The sequence below is a fragment of the Heteronotia binoei genome, chromosome 9 (genome assembly GCF_032191835.1).
Source record: "Heteronotia binoei isolate CCM8104 ecotype False Entrance Well chromosome 9, APGP_CSIRO_Hbin_v1, whole genome shotgun sequence".
In the NCBI taxonomy this organism is placed as follows: domain Eukaryota; kingdom Metazoa; phylum Chordata; class Lepidosauria; order Squamata; family Gekkonidae; genus Heteronotia; species Heteronotia binoei.
This window is the reverse complement of record NC_083231.1, coordinates 87,652,484-87,670,680: the sequence shown is the minus strand read 5'-3', so window position 1 is coordinate 87,670,680 and position 18,197 is coordinate 87,652,484. Positions and strand designations below refer to the sequence as shown.

Here is an 18,197-nt window from a genome sequence, read left to right as displayed (position 1 = left end):
AAGGTCAAATGGGGGGGATAACAGAGATAACAAAATCTCTGAGCAACACCAAATAGCTATTTTTCCCTTGGAATGCTGCTTTCCTGAGAGGACACATAGGATTCTTAAGTCTTCAGGCAGCCATATTGATCATGTGGCCAGCCTGAACAGCTGAACAATGTGTTGAGGTAATGGCTACCATGCAGAGATTTGTAATTACCTAAGCTAAAAGAGCCTGTTCTATTTTAACATCAGTTAAGGTACATGACGTGAAAGAGGATTTGCATTTTTACCAATTTCTTTTGTTCTTTGCTTCAGTCTGGCATTGTGTTACGAGTAAGCTTGTAAACATTTTGTTTTTAAATAAACATTTTAACCTGTTGATGTGAAGAGCAGTTCTCTGTACCACACAGATCCCCACTGTTTCGGACATGCTATTTTAAAAGGTGCTCCAAGGAGAGTTGGCAAGTGGCTATTTCTCTAGGAACGCCCAAGGCATTAAACTGTTCCTGTGGGAGTCAGGCAATGGGACGTCCGGAGACACTAAAGTGAGAGGCCTCTGAGCTGTGAAGGGAAGCTGAGAGTCCTTAACTTCTCAGTGGGAAAAACTGATATTGATCAGGTGATGACAGTGGCTCCACTCAAAAGGAAAAGCCCCTCCAGGGAGCTGCAAATCCCTAGGAGGCAGGATGGAACAAGGCTTGCAGGTCAGAGTGGGCATGTTCTGCCACGAAAGCAACTAAAATGTGTAGTATAATCAAATTTTTAAAATATTTAATGAAAAATATAAAACCTTGAAAAAAAGAGCTTTTCTTTTTTCCAGAGGCAGATTTGGTACGAAAGTCCTGTTCTTTGAGATGAGATGCTGAACACATTTTCATCTGCTTTTATACCAAATATGGGTATCTCATTTTTCTCATACTGCAGGAAAAAATGAACAAAACAGCATGGTGCTTCCAGTTCTGCAATTCAACCTGTAATCAAAGTTATTCAGGCACTAACAAGGGGCTTTAGTTTTATTTTCATACATTGTGGGAATGAGATCTGCACATCTAACTTCAATTATGGGCAAAGATCAGAGACAAGCATATTGCTTAGTGATATTCAGAGAAGGATAGGAATGTTCAAATAATATGCTGGAACTGTGTAAAACAATTCACCTTTCAAACATAATCACTACTTCCAAACTCTTCTTTTCTTTTATGTTTTCTAACTTGCTTGAAGTTAAACACCAATTTGTTTCTGCTCCTAGTAGCACTTTGCTTTTATAAAAGTACAAAACAGTCATAACGTTGCCTCAAAAAGTCTTGGGAGCCTCATCACTATATAAAAGAGTTCCAGGCAGTTGCCTCTCTTTCCCCTGTTTTCTAGCTCCAAGCACAGCAAGAAATCTGGCTCCTAACTCCTGCACCTGGCAGGAGGTGAAGAGCGAGGGTAAAAACAATCATGGTATCCATCCTTACTATCCCATGGTTACCAGAGTGATAAAGAGGTTTTTTGGCAACCTACATGACATGGAACCAAGTCAAAGCCCAGAACTTCCAATCACCTCATGTTGAAGTGCTGGCCCTGAGCAGGCTTTAATCATTAACCTTTCTTTTATTGTGTAACTCAAATGTACAATTAAAAGACAGTGGCGGATATGATGGGAATCCCATAGGAAAAGATAGCACTATGAGGATTCCTCAGAAAACCCTCTCTTATAGCAAGCGCTGGGAAGGATCATACCACAAAGTCAAAAGAGCTCAGAAGGTTTACAGAGTTAGGACAGTTCCGGCAGAGGGAGGGATGGACCAGGAGGCTTTTCACCCCCGGGAGACTCCCTCCCCCCGCACATTTGACAATTGGTCCTCCAGACTGATCTACTTGTTTTCCCATGCCAACTGGCTCTTGTTCTATTTTTGCTATGACACACAGATGTAAAGAGAAACAGTTGGCACTCTCACATGTTATACTATTTTCTCATTCACTTTCCTGTTTCTGCTATTCCTTTTAATGAGGGGGGAGAGGAATTACAAACCAAACCCAATTGAATGACTATTGTGTGTTTGTTACATTTCTAATTTCAAGCTACATACTGGTTACTTGAAATAAAATGCTATTTGAAAAGACAAATATTAAGGAAATATACACCAACTATTTATAGAACTGCATTTTGTTTTTAAATGATCCACCTGCTGTTTGCAGTGAGGAAGGTTACATAGATTGGACAAAAACAGGTGGGAAAGCTGGAAGGTTTGTTTAGTAAAACTGCGGGTTTTATATGCAGCACATTGCAACCAGTGAGAAATATACTGAATAAAAATTCAGAATTTTAGTAATATGTGTAGCAAGGACTGTTTCTACTCAATTCCTGCAGGCTCTGAAATCATTTTTTGGGTTATTGCCTTCCTGCAGACACTCTCTATTACATGCAGGGGGTGGGGGGAAAGCAGCTGATAAGCAGAATTAGCTTTGACATTCTGTTCAATTTAGTTTTGCGCTAAGGACTAATTGCCTAGTCAGGGAAGGGGAAGTGTAACATTTTGGTTAATATGCTTACCCGAGGGCCCTGATCACCTTGATCTCCCTGCAAAAGTGGAAAGATGAGATGATAGTTTTAACACAGCATCTGTGTGCTAACCCAGCTCTCTTAAATAATCTCACATCACACCGCTTCAATAGCCGTCAGTTAATATCAGGAGGGCTTCCATTTTATCTTGTTAGTGGCAACAGCATTCTGACTCACCTTCTCCCCTTTTGGACCAGGTGGGCCCTGAAAAAGAAAGAAAACATCTCATTTGCAAATTGTTGGCAGACTAAGCAACCTCAGATGGCTTCATTCTCACAAACAACTGATGGAATGGCCAACCTATGTTTGGACAATGTCAGTTCAGGCTACTAATAATGGAGAGTGATATTACTATATGCTCTTCTAAATACATGTGGACAACTAGCAAGGTTAGCCCAAACATAGGTTTTGCTATCTCATCTGCTGTTTGTAAGGCTTCATCAACATGCCAGAATAACAGAGAAAGGTAATAAATAGGATGCATAAAATAATAGGGCAGGAATATGGCCAAGAATATCTGAAGGAGATAGTCTGAAGGGAGGAACTTCCACAAATTAACCTTCCTAAAGATAAAGCCATTTCCCCAAGATTATAAACATGACAGAAGAAGACGGGGGGAAACAAAATGACCAACACCAGAACCATTTAAAACCCAACAATCTAGATGGATAAACAACAAATTAGTATGCTTTGGCTATTTCAAGATCCATTCACTATACCTCACTGATGTACACTAATGTAACCTAATGCATCAAAAGATCATGAGCACTCCCTGGTTGCCTTTAAGTGTTCTACAAAAAAATGAACAGTGGTGTGATGATTTATTTATTTGGTAGATTTATATTCTGCCCTTTCCCAAGTGGGCTCAGGGCGGCTTACAGCATAATAAAACCAGTAAAAATACAGCAATATATTAATGAAATACAATTAAATAACACAACCCAATAAATATAGCAAAGGCAGGGCGGACTCATATTGCAGAGCACAATATAGTTATTGGTCCAAATATAATAGTTCAGATGGTACATCATTGTGGTGGAGGATAAAGTTGGTGTAGACAGTTAAAATAAAGGATGGCCACGCCTCAACGGAAAGCCTTTCCAAACAATACAGTCCGACGATACAAAACTGGTCCGTTCTCATTTTGGATCCTTATGATCCTTCCTCTAGGACCGTCTTATTGATTTTGAATGCAGATGGTGCCTTATTTCTTTACTATACACTGTTTTCTTGACTGGATCTCTTCCTGACCACGCCCAGCACTTCCTCGGACCCCAGACCCCGCCCTCCGAGGAAGTGCCAGGCATGGCCAGGAAGAGATCCTGTTGAGAAAACAGTGTATAGTAAAGAATTAAGGCACCATCAGACTACTGCATTCAAAATCAATAAGACGGTCCCAGAGGAAGGGTCATAAGGATCCGAAATGAGAACGGACTGGTTTTGCATCGTCGGACTGTATTGTTTGGAAAGAACCTGATATCACCTTATGGACAGTAGTGAAGTTGTGTGCTTCGAATGGTACTTGTCACTGGAATTTATATTGTAACACAATGTTGTAATGGAAAGTATTGTAATTATATTTTGATATTGTTTTGTAACACGGAGAGTATTTTTTCTGTCATTTCCTGATTGTTGAACCTCCGTGGTCCCGGCATTGTTTGACATCAACCGAAAGCCTGGCAGAATAGCTCCATCTTACAGGGCCTATGAAATGATAACAAGTCCAGTAGGGCCTGGATCTCCACAGGGAGCTGATTCCACCAGGTCGGACCCAGGGCTGGAAAAGCCCTGGCCCTGGTTGAGGCAAGTCGCATGTCCTTTGGGCCAGGGATGGCCAAAATATGTTGATTGGCAGATCGCAGCAATCTCTGGGGCTCATATGGGGAGAGGCAGTCCTGCAGGTATGTCAGTCACAGGCCACGTAAGGCTTTAAATGTTAACACTAGAATCTTGAAGCGGATCCAGTACTCAACCGGTAACCAGTGCAATTTGCACAGCATCAGCTGACTCCTTGCCCATAAAGGCAATTCAGTTAGCAGCTGCGCTGCCACATTTTGCACCAGTTGAAGTTTCCGGATCAGCCCCAAGGGCAAGCCTGCATAGAGTGAGTTACCATAATCCAACCTGGAAGTGACAATCGCATGGATCACTGTAGCTAAGTCCTGGGGAGTCAGATAGGGCACTAGATGTTTGACCTACCGAAGGTGGTAAAAGGCATATCATGCAACTGCTGTAACCTGGGCCTCCATGGAGAGGGAGGCATTCAGTATCTCCCCCAGACTTCTCACCTTGTGAGCTGGCATGAGTGGAGCAGCATCCAGGGTGGGAAGTCGGATGCCCAATCTTAATTCCCCCCCTGACTCAGGTACCAGACCTTCGTCTTAGTTGGATTTAGCTTCAGCCAACTTAATTGCAATCATCCAGCCATGGCTTCTAGTGCCCTGGTCAAATGGTCTGGGGTGGTATCTGAATGGCCTTCCATCAGCAGATAGAGCTGGGTGTCATCTGCATACTGGTGACAACTCAGCCCAAAATCTTGGGCAATTTGGGCAAGGGGGCACATATAGATGTTAAACATTATTGGCGAGTGGATGGCTCCCTGCGGTACATCACATTCAAGTGGATGCTGCAGGGAGGTCTGCTCACCAATTGCTACCCTTTGTCCCCGACCAAGGAGAAAGAAGGAAACCCCCTGAACTTCGATGTCGGCAGGGCAGTGGGTCATTAGGTCATAAATGACTGTGTCAAATGCTGCTGAAAGATCTAACAAAGTAGCAGCGCAAACCTGCCTTGATCCAGATGCCTTCTAAGGTCATCTGTGAGGGCAATCAAAGCAGTCTCCATCCCCTGGCCAGGACAAAAGCCAGACTGGAAGGGATCAAGGGTAGATGCATCCTCCAGGAAAGCCTGAAACTGCTCTGCCACTGCTTTCTCACCTACCTTATCCATGAACAGGAACAGAAGTGTACCATTGCTCAGTAATTTGACCAACTTAATTATACCTATTCATCTTCAATAAATTCTCTGTTCAGTGGCATGTGTATGATCAAGTAATAAAATATCTCAGCAAATATTGCTGGTTTTATGAATTTGTTATGAGTGCTGGCACTTCTACTTATTTCTACGGTACAACAAAAGTTTCATTCTGCAGATTTTTCTTTGCAAATCCAGAATTTATTTGAGGTAGCATACCAACAATGTTGTGGAAAAACCAAATTTCCCTGTCTGGTAATTTAGGATGCTATTACCTTCCAGAGAACATCAACTGAACCTGATAAACAAAATGGCAGAACTGTAGTTTGGTAATATTGGGTTTCAGTCTATTTACTGCATCCCCCCCCGAGTTTATGCCATTGTATATTTCCAGTTTTAGATATGAAAGCCTAGGCCAGGGGTGTCAAACCCATTTGTTATGAGGGCCAGATCTGACATAAATGAGACCTTCACCCAATAGAAAGAAGAGAGGCTTGGCTCATCAGCTCTGCTGTGAGAGAGCCTGACAAATCAAGCTCTCCCTCTGCCCTTCCTCACCAAGGAGGAGCCTCAGCCAGTGGAGAAAATAGAGCTTTTGCTTTATAGCTCCTGTGCGATTGAGCAAGCCCTCCAAAGCAAGCTGTGCTGTAGAAGAAAGCAAGAGAGAGGGAGAAGAAAGCAAACAGACAGTAGCTCGGGGGCCTGATTTGGCCCCCAGACTGCATGTTTGACACCCCTGGCTTAGGCTTTGCTTGAAAATATACATTTCAAAATAAATGCTGTTGGCACAGCATCCATAGAGATTTCAGTCTGGTCCTATGAATCAGATGGCCCTATGAACCTCAGAACCACATGGTCAGCCAGGGATTGAATTGTAATTAATTATTTAAACAAATAAATAACTAAAATCTTTGATAGCAACTGCAGGGTTGTTAACAGAATAACTAACATAAATAAAACACATGTATGGTATAAAACAAAATCCACATCTTTCTCATTACATGGCTGCAACAATGTATCTCATATTGACAAGGATTTGGTGCTGTGAGCTGAATTTATTCTGAACTTTTACTCTATGATAGGTAGGGTTTTTTTTTTTAATAGCAGGAACGCACAGGAACGCAGTTCCGGCTGGCCTGGTGTGAGAGGGTGTGGCCTAATATGCAAATACTTCCTTGCGCCCCCCACCCCAATTTTTAAAAAACAAAATAAATGTTGTCCACTCTTGTCCCCAAGGGAAAACTTACAGGAACGCTCCAGAACAGAAAAGGCACAATTTGAGGATGTACAACAGTAATTGTTCCCCAGCACTTCCCCGCTCCCCAAATAACTTTGCTCTTGTTCAACAAGTAGGGCTGCCAACCCTGCGGTCCAGGCGGGGAATCTCCTGGCCAGGAGGTTCTCAACCTGCCGGCCCACATCGGGCTGGTGGGGGGAACCTCCCCCTGTGATGACATCACCCAGAAGTGATGTCATCAAAATGGTGGCGCCCGTGTGGGACTGCTCTAGGCATTTCTGCAAAAACTCTATGGGTTTCCCGGACGCTCTAGCCATTTGGGAGGTTAAAACTCTATGGAACTTTTGCACCATAGAGTTTAAACCTCCCAAATGGCTAGAGTGTCTGGGAAAACCACAGAGTTTCCCCGGAAATGCCTAGAGTGGCCTGCACGGGCACCGCCATTTTGGTGATGTCACTTCTGGGTGATGTCATTCATCTTGCGTGCACGAATCTCCCCCACTAAGGGATGAAGAGGACTTGGCAACCCTATCAACAAGAGCTAATTTGCCATGCTGCCCTAAACAAAAATCCTCCTCCACAAGGTCTGTTGAAGTCAGTGGGTTTAGAAGGGTGTTCAAGTCTGTTTAGGACTGCAGTGTAAAGACCCTCAACTCAAGGGTCCTAGAAATGACTCTGAAAACTAGTCTGATATGGCCTATTTCAACAGCTCTAAGAGCCTCCTTGACTGTCTTTCTTTCCTTTTCCCTTTATGGCAGCAAACCACCTTGAACCTCTTAATTTAGCTCAGTTAAGAACATTTTTATTATTTTTGAAACTTTATTGAAATGGCTAAAAGCTTTACAATATGATCACAAAGACAAGATACACCAAAAATCAAAAGTCAAAACGTTAAGAAATCACACACACACACATATATAGACCAATTATACAGAAATTACACCAAATATAACAAATTTGACAATTATAATATTTCTATTTTTAATAAACACTAGATAAATAACTAAGTTGAAAAATATATACAACAAAACTACTAAGCTCATTACAGAGTTCTGCTGGATCAGACCAGTGGTCCATCTAGTCCAGCATCCTGACTGGATGGCCAACTAGTTCCTTTGGAGGGTCAGAAACAGGGCAGAGGCTGAGGCCTTCATAAGAACATAAGAGGAGCCCTGCTGGATCAGACTAGTGATCTATCTAGTTCAGCATCCTGACACTGTGGTCAGCCAGTTCATCTGGATGGCCAGCAAAAGAGCACAGAGTCCAAAACCTTCCCCTGATGTTGCCTCTTGGCTATGTGATTCAGAAGCTTAGTGCCTCTGAATGTGAACATTCCTCTCAGTCACAGTTAATAGGCATATTAATAGGCATATTCCCCATGAATCTATCTAACCCCCCCTTTCAAAATGTGTATTCCTATGGCCATCAGTATATCTTCTGGCAGTGAGTTCCACATTTTAATCATACTGTATGGAAAGTAGTATTTCCTTTTGTCTGTCCTGAACCTACTGTCCATCAGCCTCATTGAATGCTCTTGAGTTCTAGTATTTTGGGAAATGGAACATACCCCTGGTGCTTCAGCAGCCTCGTCCAGGGGTGAAGGCAGAGTGGCTGCTGAGGTGGCTGGTGGGCAGTGGCTGCGAAATTTAACCCTTCGTGTGGTGGAGTCGCTCCAGCCACCGGAGAAGCAGGGGAAGGGCCCGGCGAGACTCTGCAGGACGGGTGGCTGGGCTGCGGATGCGCCTCTCCCTGCCACCAGAGAAGTTTGTTGTGTGTGTGTGGGGGGGTGGGCTTACTTGAAATAAAAAAAATAAATCCTGATGTGCCGCAGGTCAGGTGCCTCGCTGCCACTCCCCTCCCCCTTGTGCACACAACTAAACTAGCCTGTCCAGCCTGTGGCAGAAGCAGCCCCCAACTCCCCCTGGGAGTTAAAGGGCTCACAAAACAGCTGATAGGTTGGTCCTTTAATTCTGGCAAGAGGCTCCAACTGCTTCTGCGCCTGGCCCGCAAGCAACCTCTCCACCACCCGAATTGCTTGTGGGGCTCGCGGCAGCCCTGGGAACCATGACAGAAGCCTCAGGGGGCCTCACTCAGAAGTTGGGGGGCTGTGCTCCCACAGGCCCCCTTGTAACTAAGGGCCTGGCAGAAAGTATAAACTACAAACTGATCCAGAATGCTGTGGTGAGAATTCCAGCTGGAATGGCTCATAAGGACCACATCACTCTTGTTCCATTTACAATGGTTTCCAACTAGCTTCTGGGCCCAATTCAAGCAGTTGGTGTTGACCTTTAAAGCCCTATAAAGCTTGAACCACCATACACTAAGAACTACATACTCTCATATGAATTTACTTGACCATTATAGTCATCTTTGGCTTCATCATTAGATGGGTGGGCTTTCTTGATCATGGCTACTACTGTAGAATTTTGTCCCCAAGAAGATTCATCTATCCTCTTCTGTCACTGTCTTCTACCAGCAGGTGAACAGTTTTTTTAAAAAAAATTTAATCGCCATTCCCTTACTCACCCTCCTTTCTGTTTCTGTTTTGTTATAGATTTTTTTCCCCCTCCCACTGCTCAGCTGAGCAGTGGTGGGAAGAGCCTATTGGAGACAGGACATTACCTGCACCCAGCAGAAAAGTGGCAACCCTAATTTATATATATGCACACACACACACACAGAGTTTGTCTTCTTCAGGATCCTAACTGAGTGGAAAGGCAGTATAATTTTTATATAATTGCAAAGTAAGATTTGTTTATTTTAGCGTAATATTTGGATACTTGATAAATCAGGAAAGTTTCCAATCTTGATTTCAGATAAGCTATTAACATTGTGGAAATAGGAAACTTTTCTTTAGAGGTAGCAGAAACACTTAAGGGTTTTTTTTAACCTCAGTTAACATTTCCACATACACTGGTAATTATAACTTATATCATTATCAAAAGATGATCACTGCAACATATTATAGTTTTATTTGTTCACATGTTATTTTAAGCATAATTTTATTCAACATATGAGAGTCTCTTAAATGAAAATCCAGAGACTCAGCCTTAAAAACTGGCTGCAATCCAGAGATTCTTCTCATGTGCAGCAGTGGTTTGTGCATTAGGCTTCCCAATCCCCAGGTCCCAGAGGGGGATCCCCCGGTTTTACAGGCTTCCCCCCTCCCCCAGCCAGCTGGCCGGCGGGGGAGGCCCCACCCCCAGAGCCATCAAGCACCTCCATGAACGATTCCCATAGGGAATGATGGGGAATTGATCCGCGGGTATCGGGGGCTCTGGGGGGGCTGTTGTTTGAGATAGAGGCCCCAAATTTTCAGTATAGCATCTAGTGCCTCTCCCCCAAAATACCCCCCAAGTTTCAAAAGGATTGGACCAGGGGGTCCAATTCTATGAGCCCCAAAAGAAGGTGCCCCTATTCTTCATTATTTCCTATGGAAGGAAGGCATTTTAAAAGATGTGCAGTCCCTTTAAATGTGATGGCCAGAACTTTCTTGAAGTTCAATTATGCTTGTCACACCCTTGCTCTCGGCTCCGCCCCCAATGTCTCCTGGCTCCACCCCCAAAGACTCCTGGCTCCACCCCCAAAGTCCCCAGATATCTCTTAAATTGGAGTTGGCAACCCTATTGTGCATGCATTCCTATATGCAGTGGTCTGTTGTACAGCAAGTTTTTCTTTGCAAGGGGCAACCAATTAGTTCCAGCAGCTATTAAAGTATTCAAAGCCAAAACACTTGCCCAAATCCTCTATGGTATCCCTATATGGATCTCAGCTTTTACCAGGAAAGTGGAGGGCATTCAAGCCTCATTCTTTAGACAAATTCTTGGTTTGCCAAAATGTGTGTCCTACTTTGCTCTCTGCTCTGAAGTGGGTCAGTCTTTGGTGGAGACAAAAGCCTGGATTGCAGTGTTTAAATTCTGGCTCAAAATTCATTTTAGAACAGATCCCAACAGCCTTCTTGATTGTATGAAAAGAGACCCATATATTTCGTCCTGGACAGCAGTGCTTCTGTCTAAACTCAATCAATTGGGGTTAGAGGTAGATGATTTTTCTACCTCTGAAGAGTCATATATCTTCAGATGTATTAAACTGAGACTGTGGGAATTGGAGGAAACGAAATTACGGCCAACTCTCCCTTATACTTGCTCTCCAGCTTCCTTAGGTCTTTATGCTTTTTGTGGCAAAATGCCCAATTATCTATCAGACCTAACCACTCCAAGTCATCGCAGGGCATTTATGTTGGCCAGACTAAACGCGTTTCCCTCCAAAGTTTTACAAGGGAGATATCAGCGAGTCCCTTTAGCCGACAGACTTTGCTCCTGTGGAGCGAATACCCCTGACTCAATCCAGCATATATTGCTTGATTGTTCTTTTTACCATAACCTCCGTAAAGATTTATTTGGCAAGCTTTCTTTTTCTCCAGATTTGTCTATTCTGCCACCCTGTTATTATTTATTGAGTGATACTGAGGGGGTGGTTAGTGAGGCTGTGGCAAAATTTCTGGCTGACATCCTTAAATTTAATTCTGACCATGTTTGAATGTATCTGTAAGCTCGGTTTTATTTTGATTTTATCTCCAATGTTTAAATTTTTATATTCTGTGTATTTTTATCTGAATCTATTATGCCATTAAAGGTTTGGTATGGTATGGTATGGTACAGCAATTTAAATTTTGAGAGGTGAGGGTGAAAGGGGGTGCCAGTATTCATTCTCGCATCCTCCAAATAGCCACCAAAGCTAACTGCACTAACCACATGCTGTTAGATCACTTTGCCTAGTTCATGCATCTCAATGGGTTTCCCATTATTATAAAACCTTACAGAATGCACGATACAACCTGGAGGGTAACCCACATATCAGTTATGCTTGTTGGATTGGGATGACTGAGGGCAATCTACTGCTACTGAAATAACTGCAAGTATGTGAATTAGTCTGATTTTTAGCACTTGTGTCAATAATCATTGCAATGCTAGTATAAACATTATTCCGATAGTGCAGTAGGAATTGGTGTGGGATATAATTATTCTGGTAAAACTAAAATTAAAGCATTGATGTGACATTCAGCTATAATTCAGAACTTAGCTTTTTGATTGTAAAAGAGCACAACAGGGGTGGGCTTGTCCTTTTCTCAAGGTCTCTCACTGGCAAGAAGGCAAAGTTCAAGCCACTAGCAGCTCTATGAATTTAAAAGCATTTTGCATACATTGTATGAAACTTCAGAGGCCAAATAATTTCGGGGCAGGGGGATCACACTATTTTTACTGGAAACAAGTTCTTCTCTCAGAGTGCAATTATCTAAACCAGACTGCCATAAGTTTCCTGATGAAGTTTATAGACTCTTTAGAATAAGCAAATCTAGTGAATCAAGAGGGCATGAAAAATTTGCACTCCTAGTTGGCTCATAAACACTGTTCTCTTTTCCTCCCCTAAAGGCTATTTAAAAACAGGGAGAAAGGACAGTCCTCTCCAGCATACAGGACAACTACGTTAAGATTTCCTGTATTTACTAGCTCAGACAGAAATAACATTTGTAGACATACACACTCAATGGACTGTAATGTAAATCTCCAGGGCAGATATATGCTGGCATATCTTGGGATACATTTCTGTGTTATATCACCTTGTGAAACCCAGCAATTATATGACTATATCTGCATGGGAACTAGAAATGAGGAATACTGGGAGCACATTAGAAGGAACAGAACCTAGTTAGCATTCCCCCCCTCCCCCCACAATCATAAGTTTATATACTTCTCTTGACCTCAGTAGAAAGAAAAAGTGACTCTCACCTTCCTCATCTCCTGCTCTGCTTACATAGCTATGCTGGAGTTTAAGGTTCCAACTAACTCTGCAGCCAATGACAGCTCATCCAAGCAATGATATCATTTCTCAGATAATACACTGCAAATGATGGGGCTCCATCTCATTTGGCCTCCCTCATGTGATGAGAATTCTGCACAAAGGGCCCTTCAGAAAGAAAGGAAGTACTTGGCTCAAGGCTGATAGTAAACGTGGGAAGAGCATGATGCCAATGCTTGTCTTTTTAGAACCCTTACAGGTGCTCCACTTAAGGACGCAGATATACAATATAAATCCTTACGTATGGTTAAGCAAAGGTGGAAAATTCTCAAAATCCAATTGCTGCTAATGTTTCCCATGTCTCCCTCTCCCCCAACCCATACAATGTGTAGCTACTAAGCACTGGTTTAACAATCATTCCTCTATCAACCGTTGCTAGCAGTGTCTCCTATACCGAGGGTCAGGGTAAGAATGCGCTGTACAGAAAGGGAGGGGGGCTTGGAGATATGCCAGCATTTCATCTCTGGGATGTCTAAATGATGTTATGCCATTGTAATCCTCATGTGGGCATGAAGCCATGCAGATGTAACCCCACATGAAGATGGGGAAACAGAAAGCACAGACACTCCAATCATTGCCACTACCAGCCAAACATTCATGTCCCTGTTGGTCTTGCAGGATCACCACCTGACATCATGGAGCAGCACTAACAGAAACTCCAGACAGACATCAAATGCAACCCCTGCAGGGGATTGTTGAGTATTGGCCCACACTATCTTTCTCACCATGTAAATCACAGTGTGCAGGTAACAGTGAAAGAGGAAGCTCTAGGGACTTGAATAGGATTTGGGTTGTATCACTCTGTTCTGTCAGTCACAGAGGTGTGCCACCATTGCAATTTGCTGGGTTCCTACAATGTGTGCCATGTCACTCCATGACTGGTGGCTGTCTTCAGTACTGCTATGGACAACAGTGCTGTTGAAATGTACTCAGTTCTTTAGGGCTGCTTTTAAAAAATCGTATAATTTCCTGCTGCAAGCAGAGTGGATACTGACTAGCTATGCCACTGTTGGAATCAGCAATCCACCAATCCTTAGGGGCTCAGCTGCTACACTCCTGCTATAAATATCTCTGCAGGAGTTCACATAATAGTTTTCTGTGTACTTAATGAATCTGACACAATTGTTCTACTGTACTTTGGCAGAGAACAATAGCTCTGCTTGCTTTAGAAAGTGGGCTTTTACAAAATTCCAATGTTGGCACAACTCATTTGAAAATTATGTTCAATTATATTCTTAAGATAAAGAGTTATTCCTGTTCCCAATTAAGTATACATAAATTCCACTGAAATATTTCAGTGCTTAATTGTGCTTTGGATTGTGTTCAAGGAAAGACAAACTGCAGATACATACAGCCAGTTTTGGAAAAGCAGAAGGTGAGCAGCAGGAAATCTAAGGAAAGTGGGACATAAGAAAGAAGTGGTAAAAGGAATCTGGGGCCAAAGAAAAGAAAGGTGAAGCAAAGCTGGGAACAGAACGCTGGGACTGGCTTTCAGCCACTGCTGTAGCTCACGATTTATAGTTCCCATGCAGGTCTCTCTACTGTTTGGTGCTCTTTGCTGAGGTGTAAGGGGAAAAATACAAATTTGGTTACACCAGCAAGGCCACTGAGACACATGGAAGTCTAGTGTGTGGTTTTGTATTTAATGGTGGCAGAAAGGGCCATCAAGTTGCAGCTGACATATGGCAACCCCCAGGGGTTGTTTTGTAGAAAAATAGGTGGTGGAGCTCATCCAGGGATTGTTATGCAGCTGCACCTACTATTCAATGGACATGGTGGGAAGGAGGAGGTGGAACTCTTAGAAAGGATCAGGAGCTGTGCTCCTGTTTGCTCCCACCGAATCCGAGGCCTGGCAACCCCATTTGGTTTTCAAAGCAAGAGATGTTCAGAGGTGGTTTGTCATTGCCTGCCTTTGGATAGCAATCCTGGACTTTCATGGTGGTCTCTCATCCAAGTACTAACCAGGGATGACCACACTTAGCTTCTGAGATCTGATGAGGTCGGGCTAGCCTGACCATCCACATCAGGACATGTTTTCAATAGCAACTTGTAAACACTGTGCTCCCCAAAGTCATCCTTTCTTCTCTCCCCCCCCCCCTTCCCTCCCTTCCCGCCGGCTCTGCTTGTTTACACGCTGAAGGAGAAACAGGCCAGTCTTGTCCTCAGTCTGTACTTGCCTTAAATGCCCCAGGTATGGTGGTGACAATATCCCTAGATGATGATTCAGCACCCACTGAAGATGGGGCACAGCTTGATAACCAATCATTTTAAAGTCATGTGATTTGTTTTCTCATGATGTTTACAGGGACAATTGGATACAGTAAGGATGCAGAATTTTGTCTGGTGCAGAAGTGCTAGCATCTCTTGTTAGACCATAACATTTCATTGGTTTTACAATTTTAATTTACCTTGTTCTCTGAAACAGACATTGGCAAAGGAGATGTGCTGAATCATGAAAAGTAACATATGGAGACTTATGATAGGAAAGACCACACTGTTGTGCTTCTTGCAATATTATTTCTCTTGTGTCCCTTATGTGAGCTCTGCAAACTGAAGTAGTATGGTTTTGGACTTTATTGCATTTGGCTTTGTTTTTAGAAAAAGCATTATAGTAGCTGCTGCATAATGCCAACAGCTTGCTTTGGATCAAAATTTGCAAAGGTTCATAAAATTTCCCGGTGGTTTTGTACAGCTTTCATTTCTCTCTCATTGCTGGTTCCTCTACTTCTATGTATGTACTTCATTCCCTTTGTATTCTTGAAATAGTTTCTGAAACCTATTTTAATTTTAATTTCAACATTCAAGTAGTTCAGGTTAATCATATCACTCCAGTGAAAAAAGAGTATGTTATAAATATAAGTATAAATAAAAGTATAAATAAATGGTATATTCCAAAAGCAAAATTTTAAATGTGTATAAGGCATTTGATCTATTTGCCAGATATCTATCTATCTATCTATCTATCTATCTATCTATCTATCTATCTATCTATCTATCTATCTGTCTGTCTGTCTGTCTGTCTGTCTGTCTGTCCGTCCGTCCGTCTGTGTCTGTCTGCCTGCCTGCCTTTCTGTCTATGGCGGTCATTTTTGGGTTGAAAGCGGCCGAGCAGTGCTAAAACACTGTGCTCTTTGGAGGCTTCTAAGGAAGCCTCTGAAGAGTGCAGCGGCCAAGCAGTGCCTTCCCAGGAAGGGGAAGGGGTAAGGGGAGTAAGGGGGCACCTGGTGGCATCCCCAGGGGGGGTAGTGCCCTAGACAGCTGCCTACCTTGCCTACTCCCATGTGCTGACCCTGTGTATAGAACAGATCTTGTGCAAGCTAAAAATATCAAAGTTGCAGGGGATCTCCAGCTGACTCTCCTCTATCTGTCCTCCAAGTTTGGTGAGGATTACATTTACAGGGTCCACGTTATGCCCCCCCCCCCCAGTTTCCTGGGGAAATGAAAAGCACAGGATCAAGAGGTTCAGGAAATAAGTTGTAGGGGACTTCACCCAAATGCTCCTCTACATGCCATCCAAGTTTGTCCCCCTCTTGCTTTGAAGCTTGATAAACATTTAGATTGAGCAGAGACAGTCTGTCTGGAAATGTATCCATTCATAATTCAGCATGAACTGCCTGAAAGTTTGTGGAAAGTTTGTGTTTGTTGACCTGCCATAAACTTCAGTTCATGGACCATGTACCTGCCAAAATTAATCACAAACTTTAGTTCATGTGCCAGTTTGTGCCCATCTCTACTGATCTGTAAACCATCATCTTCCCAATAGAAACCCAGTTTGATGTAGAGAGCCAGTTTGATGTAGTGGTTAAGTGTGTGAATTCTAATCTGGGAGAACCAAGTTTGATCCCCCACTCCTCCACATGCACCTGCTGGTATGATCTTGGGCAGTCATAACTCTCTCAGAGGTGATCCTTTCAAAAGCAGTTCTTGAAAGAGCTCTCTCAGCCCCACCTACCTCACAGGGTGTCTGTTGTGAGCAGGGGGAAGGGAAAAGAGATTGTAATCTGCTCTGAGTGAAGGGCAGGGTATAAATCTCTTCTTTTTCTTTCTCTATTTCAGGATAACCTCTATAGCCAGTGTACGGGGGAAATAGTAGCAGCATAGGGACATCTGGGCTCAAATACCATTTATACATGAAGCTGACTGGGTGACCTTGGGCCAGTCTCTATTTCCCAGTCTAATTCAACCTGATAAATTATTGTAAGGAAAAATGCAGGATAGGTAAACAGAACTATGTATGTGCCAAATCTGCCTTCTGAGTTAATCTGCGTTAAATGGGAAATGTTTATTTGAAAATTAATATCTCACTAAGCCTTTTACAGAGGTGAAGTACAATCCATGTAAAGATACACCCTTATAAATCCACTGAAGTCAACTGGTTTAAGAAGATGTAATTCTGTTTAGGGTCGTATTGCCAAGTTCTTTCCCCCTTGCTGTGGTTCTCTCATCTGGTGTGCTCATTGCCATACTACAAATTGTTGCTCAGTTAATCTAAAGCAAGTCCATCTAGTTTCCGTTGTCAGATTTCAGAAAGTATGCTGATAGGAGTCAATAGGAAGGGGAAGTTGAATTGACCAGAGTATAGTATTATTGCTAAAATACATTCATGGCAGTCCCTAGAAATGACTGCATTGAAATTCAGGAAGCAGAGCAATAAATCAACGAGCCGCAAAACTGCATGAGAGGGAAAATTAACCTCATACACAAGATGAAAGAAAGGAACAAAAGACCCATGCTAGAATTTATAACAGAAGAGTGCGGCACTATGCAGAAAATTATCAATGTATTCTGTTCTTCCTTTCCACAGAAGACCTGTGTTTATTACAGTGTCAAACTCTGCTAAGCTTGGGAAGTGAGCGACAGCTATAAACGGATTTATAACTTCACACCTTTCCTTTTGCACTGAAGATTAAAGGGACTATAGAAGAAATAGGGAGGGGAAGGAGGAGAAAAATAAAAAATAAACAGAAGCTGTTGAATCTCTCAGTTAGCCCTACTTATCAGAAGTTGACAGTCATGGTAATGTTTGTGTTCAATTTTTTTTTTTTAAAAAAAAACAACAACCCAGAATTTCTGCGATGATATCTTTATTACTGGGCAGTTTCTTCAGTGTGTATGAAAGTTTGTCTGAGCTCCACTGAGGGTGCCTGCTGGGCAATGGGGGCTTGATGCTAATCATAAGGCGGTTGCATATGGAAACAATTAGTAGAGCCCAGGTCTGAACAAAAAGCTGGAGTGAGGAGAAGCTTTTAAAAGAAGACTGATCAAGTCAAATGGAATTTAAGGCTTATAAAACTGCAAGGATAAGGGAAGTATATTCTGGATTTCTTTTCCAATACAACACAAAATTAAACACAGTAAAACAGTACCTCCTGTCAATCATGGGAATGAACTCCTTGCTTTCTCAAAGAGTTAACGTGCTGCTACATTTTAAAAAAAATCAAAAATAAAATGCATCCCCATGCTTCTCACTGTCATATGCTTCCATTTACTTGCTTTAGGTAAGAAGAAGTTCACCATGAAATATTTCATTGTTTTAGCCTAAGTCTGAAAAGTAGATCCTTTGTTAGAGATTTACAGAGCTTGATCAACTGCCTAGAG

General features: G+C 42.6%; 1 protein-coding gene across 1 annotated transcript in view; it reads right to left on the bottom strand.

The window, feature by feature from the left end:
• Positions 1-18,197, bottom strand: part of COL25A1 (collagen type XXV alpha 1 chain) — a 491,250-nt gene that overhangs the window by 152,483 nt on the left and 320,570 nt on the right. Inside the window, exons 6-7 of the mRNA XM_060246951.1 lie at positions 2,708-2,734; positions 2,522-2,548 (exon numbers count right to left, since the gene is read on the bottom strand). Coding sequence (XP_060102934.1) covers positions 2,522-2,548; positions 2,708-2,734 — 54 coding nt within the window. The remainder of the gene's footprint in view (positions 1-2,521; positions 2,549-2,707; positions 2,735-18,197) is intronic.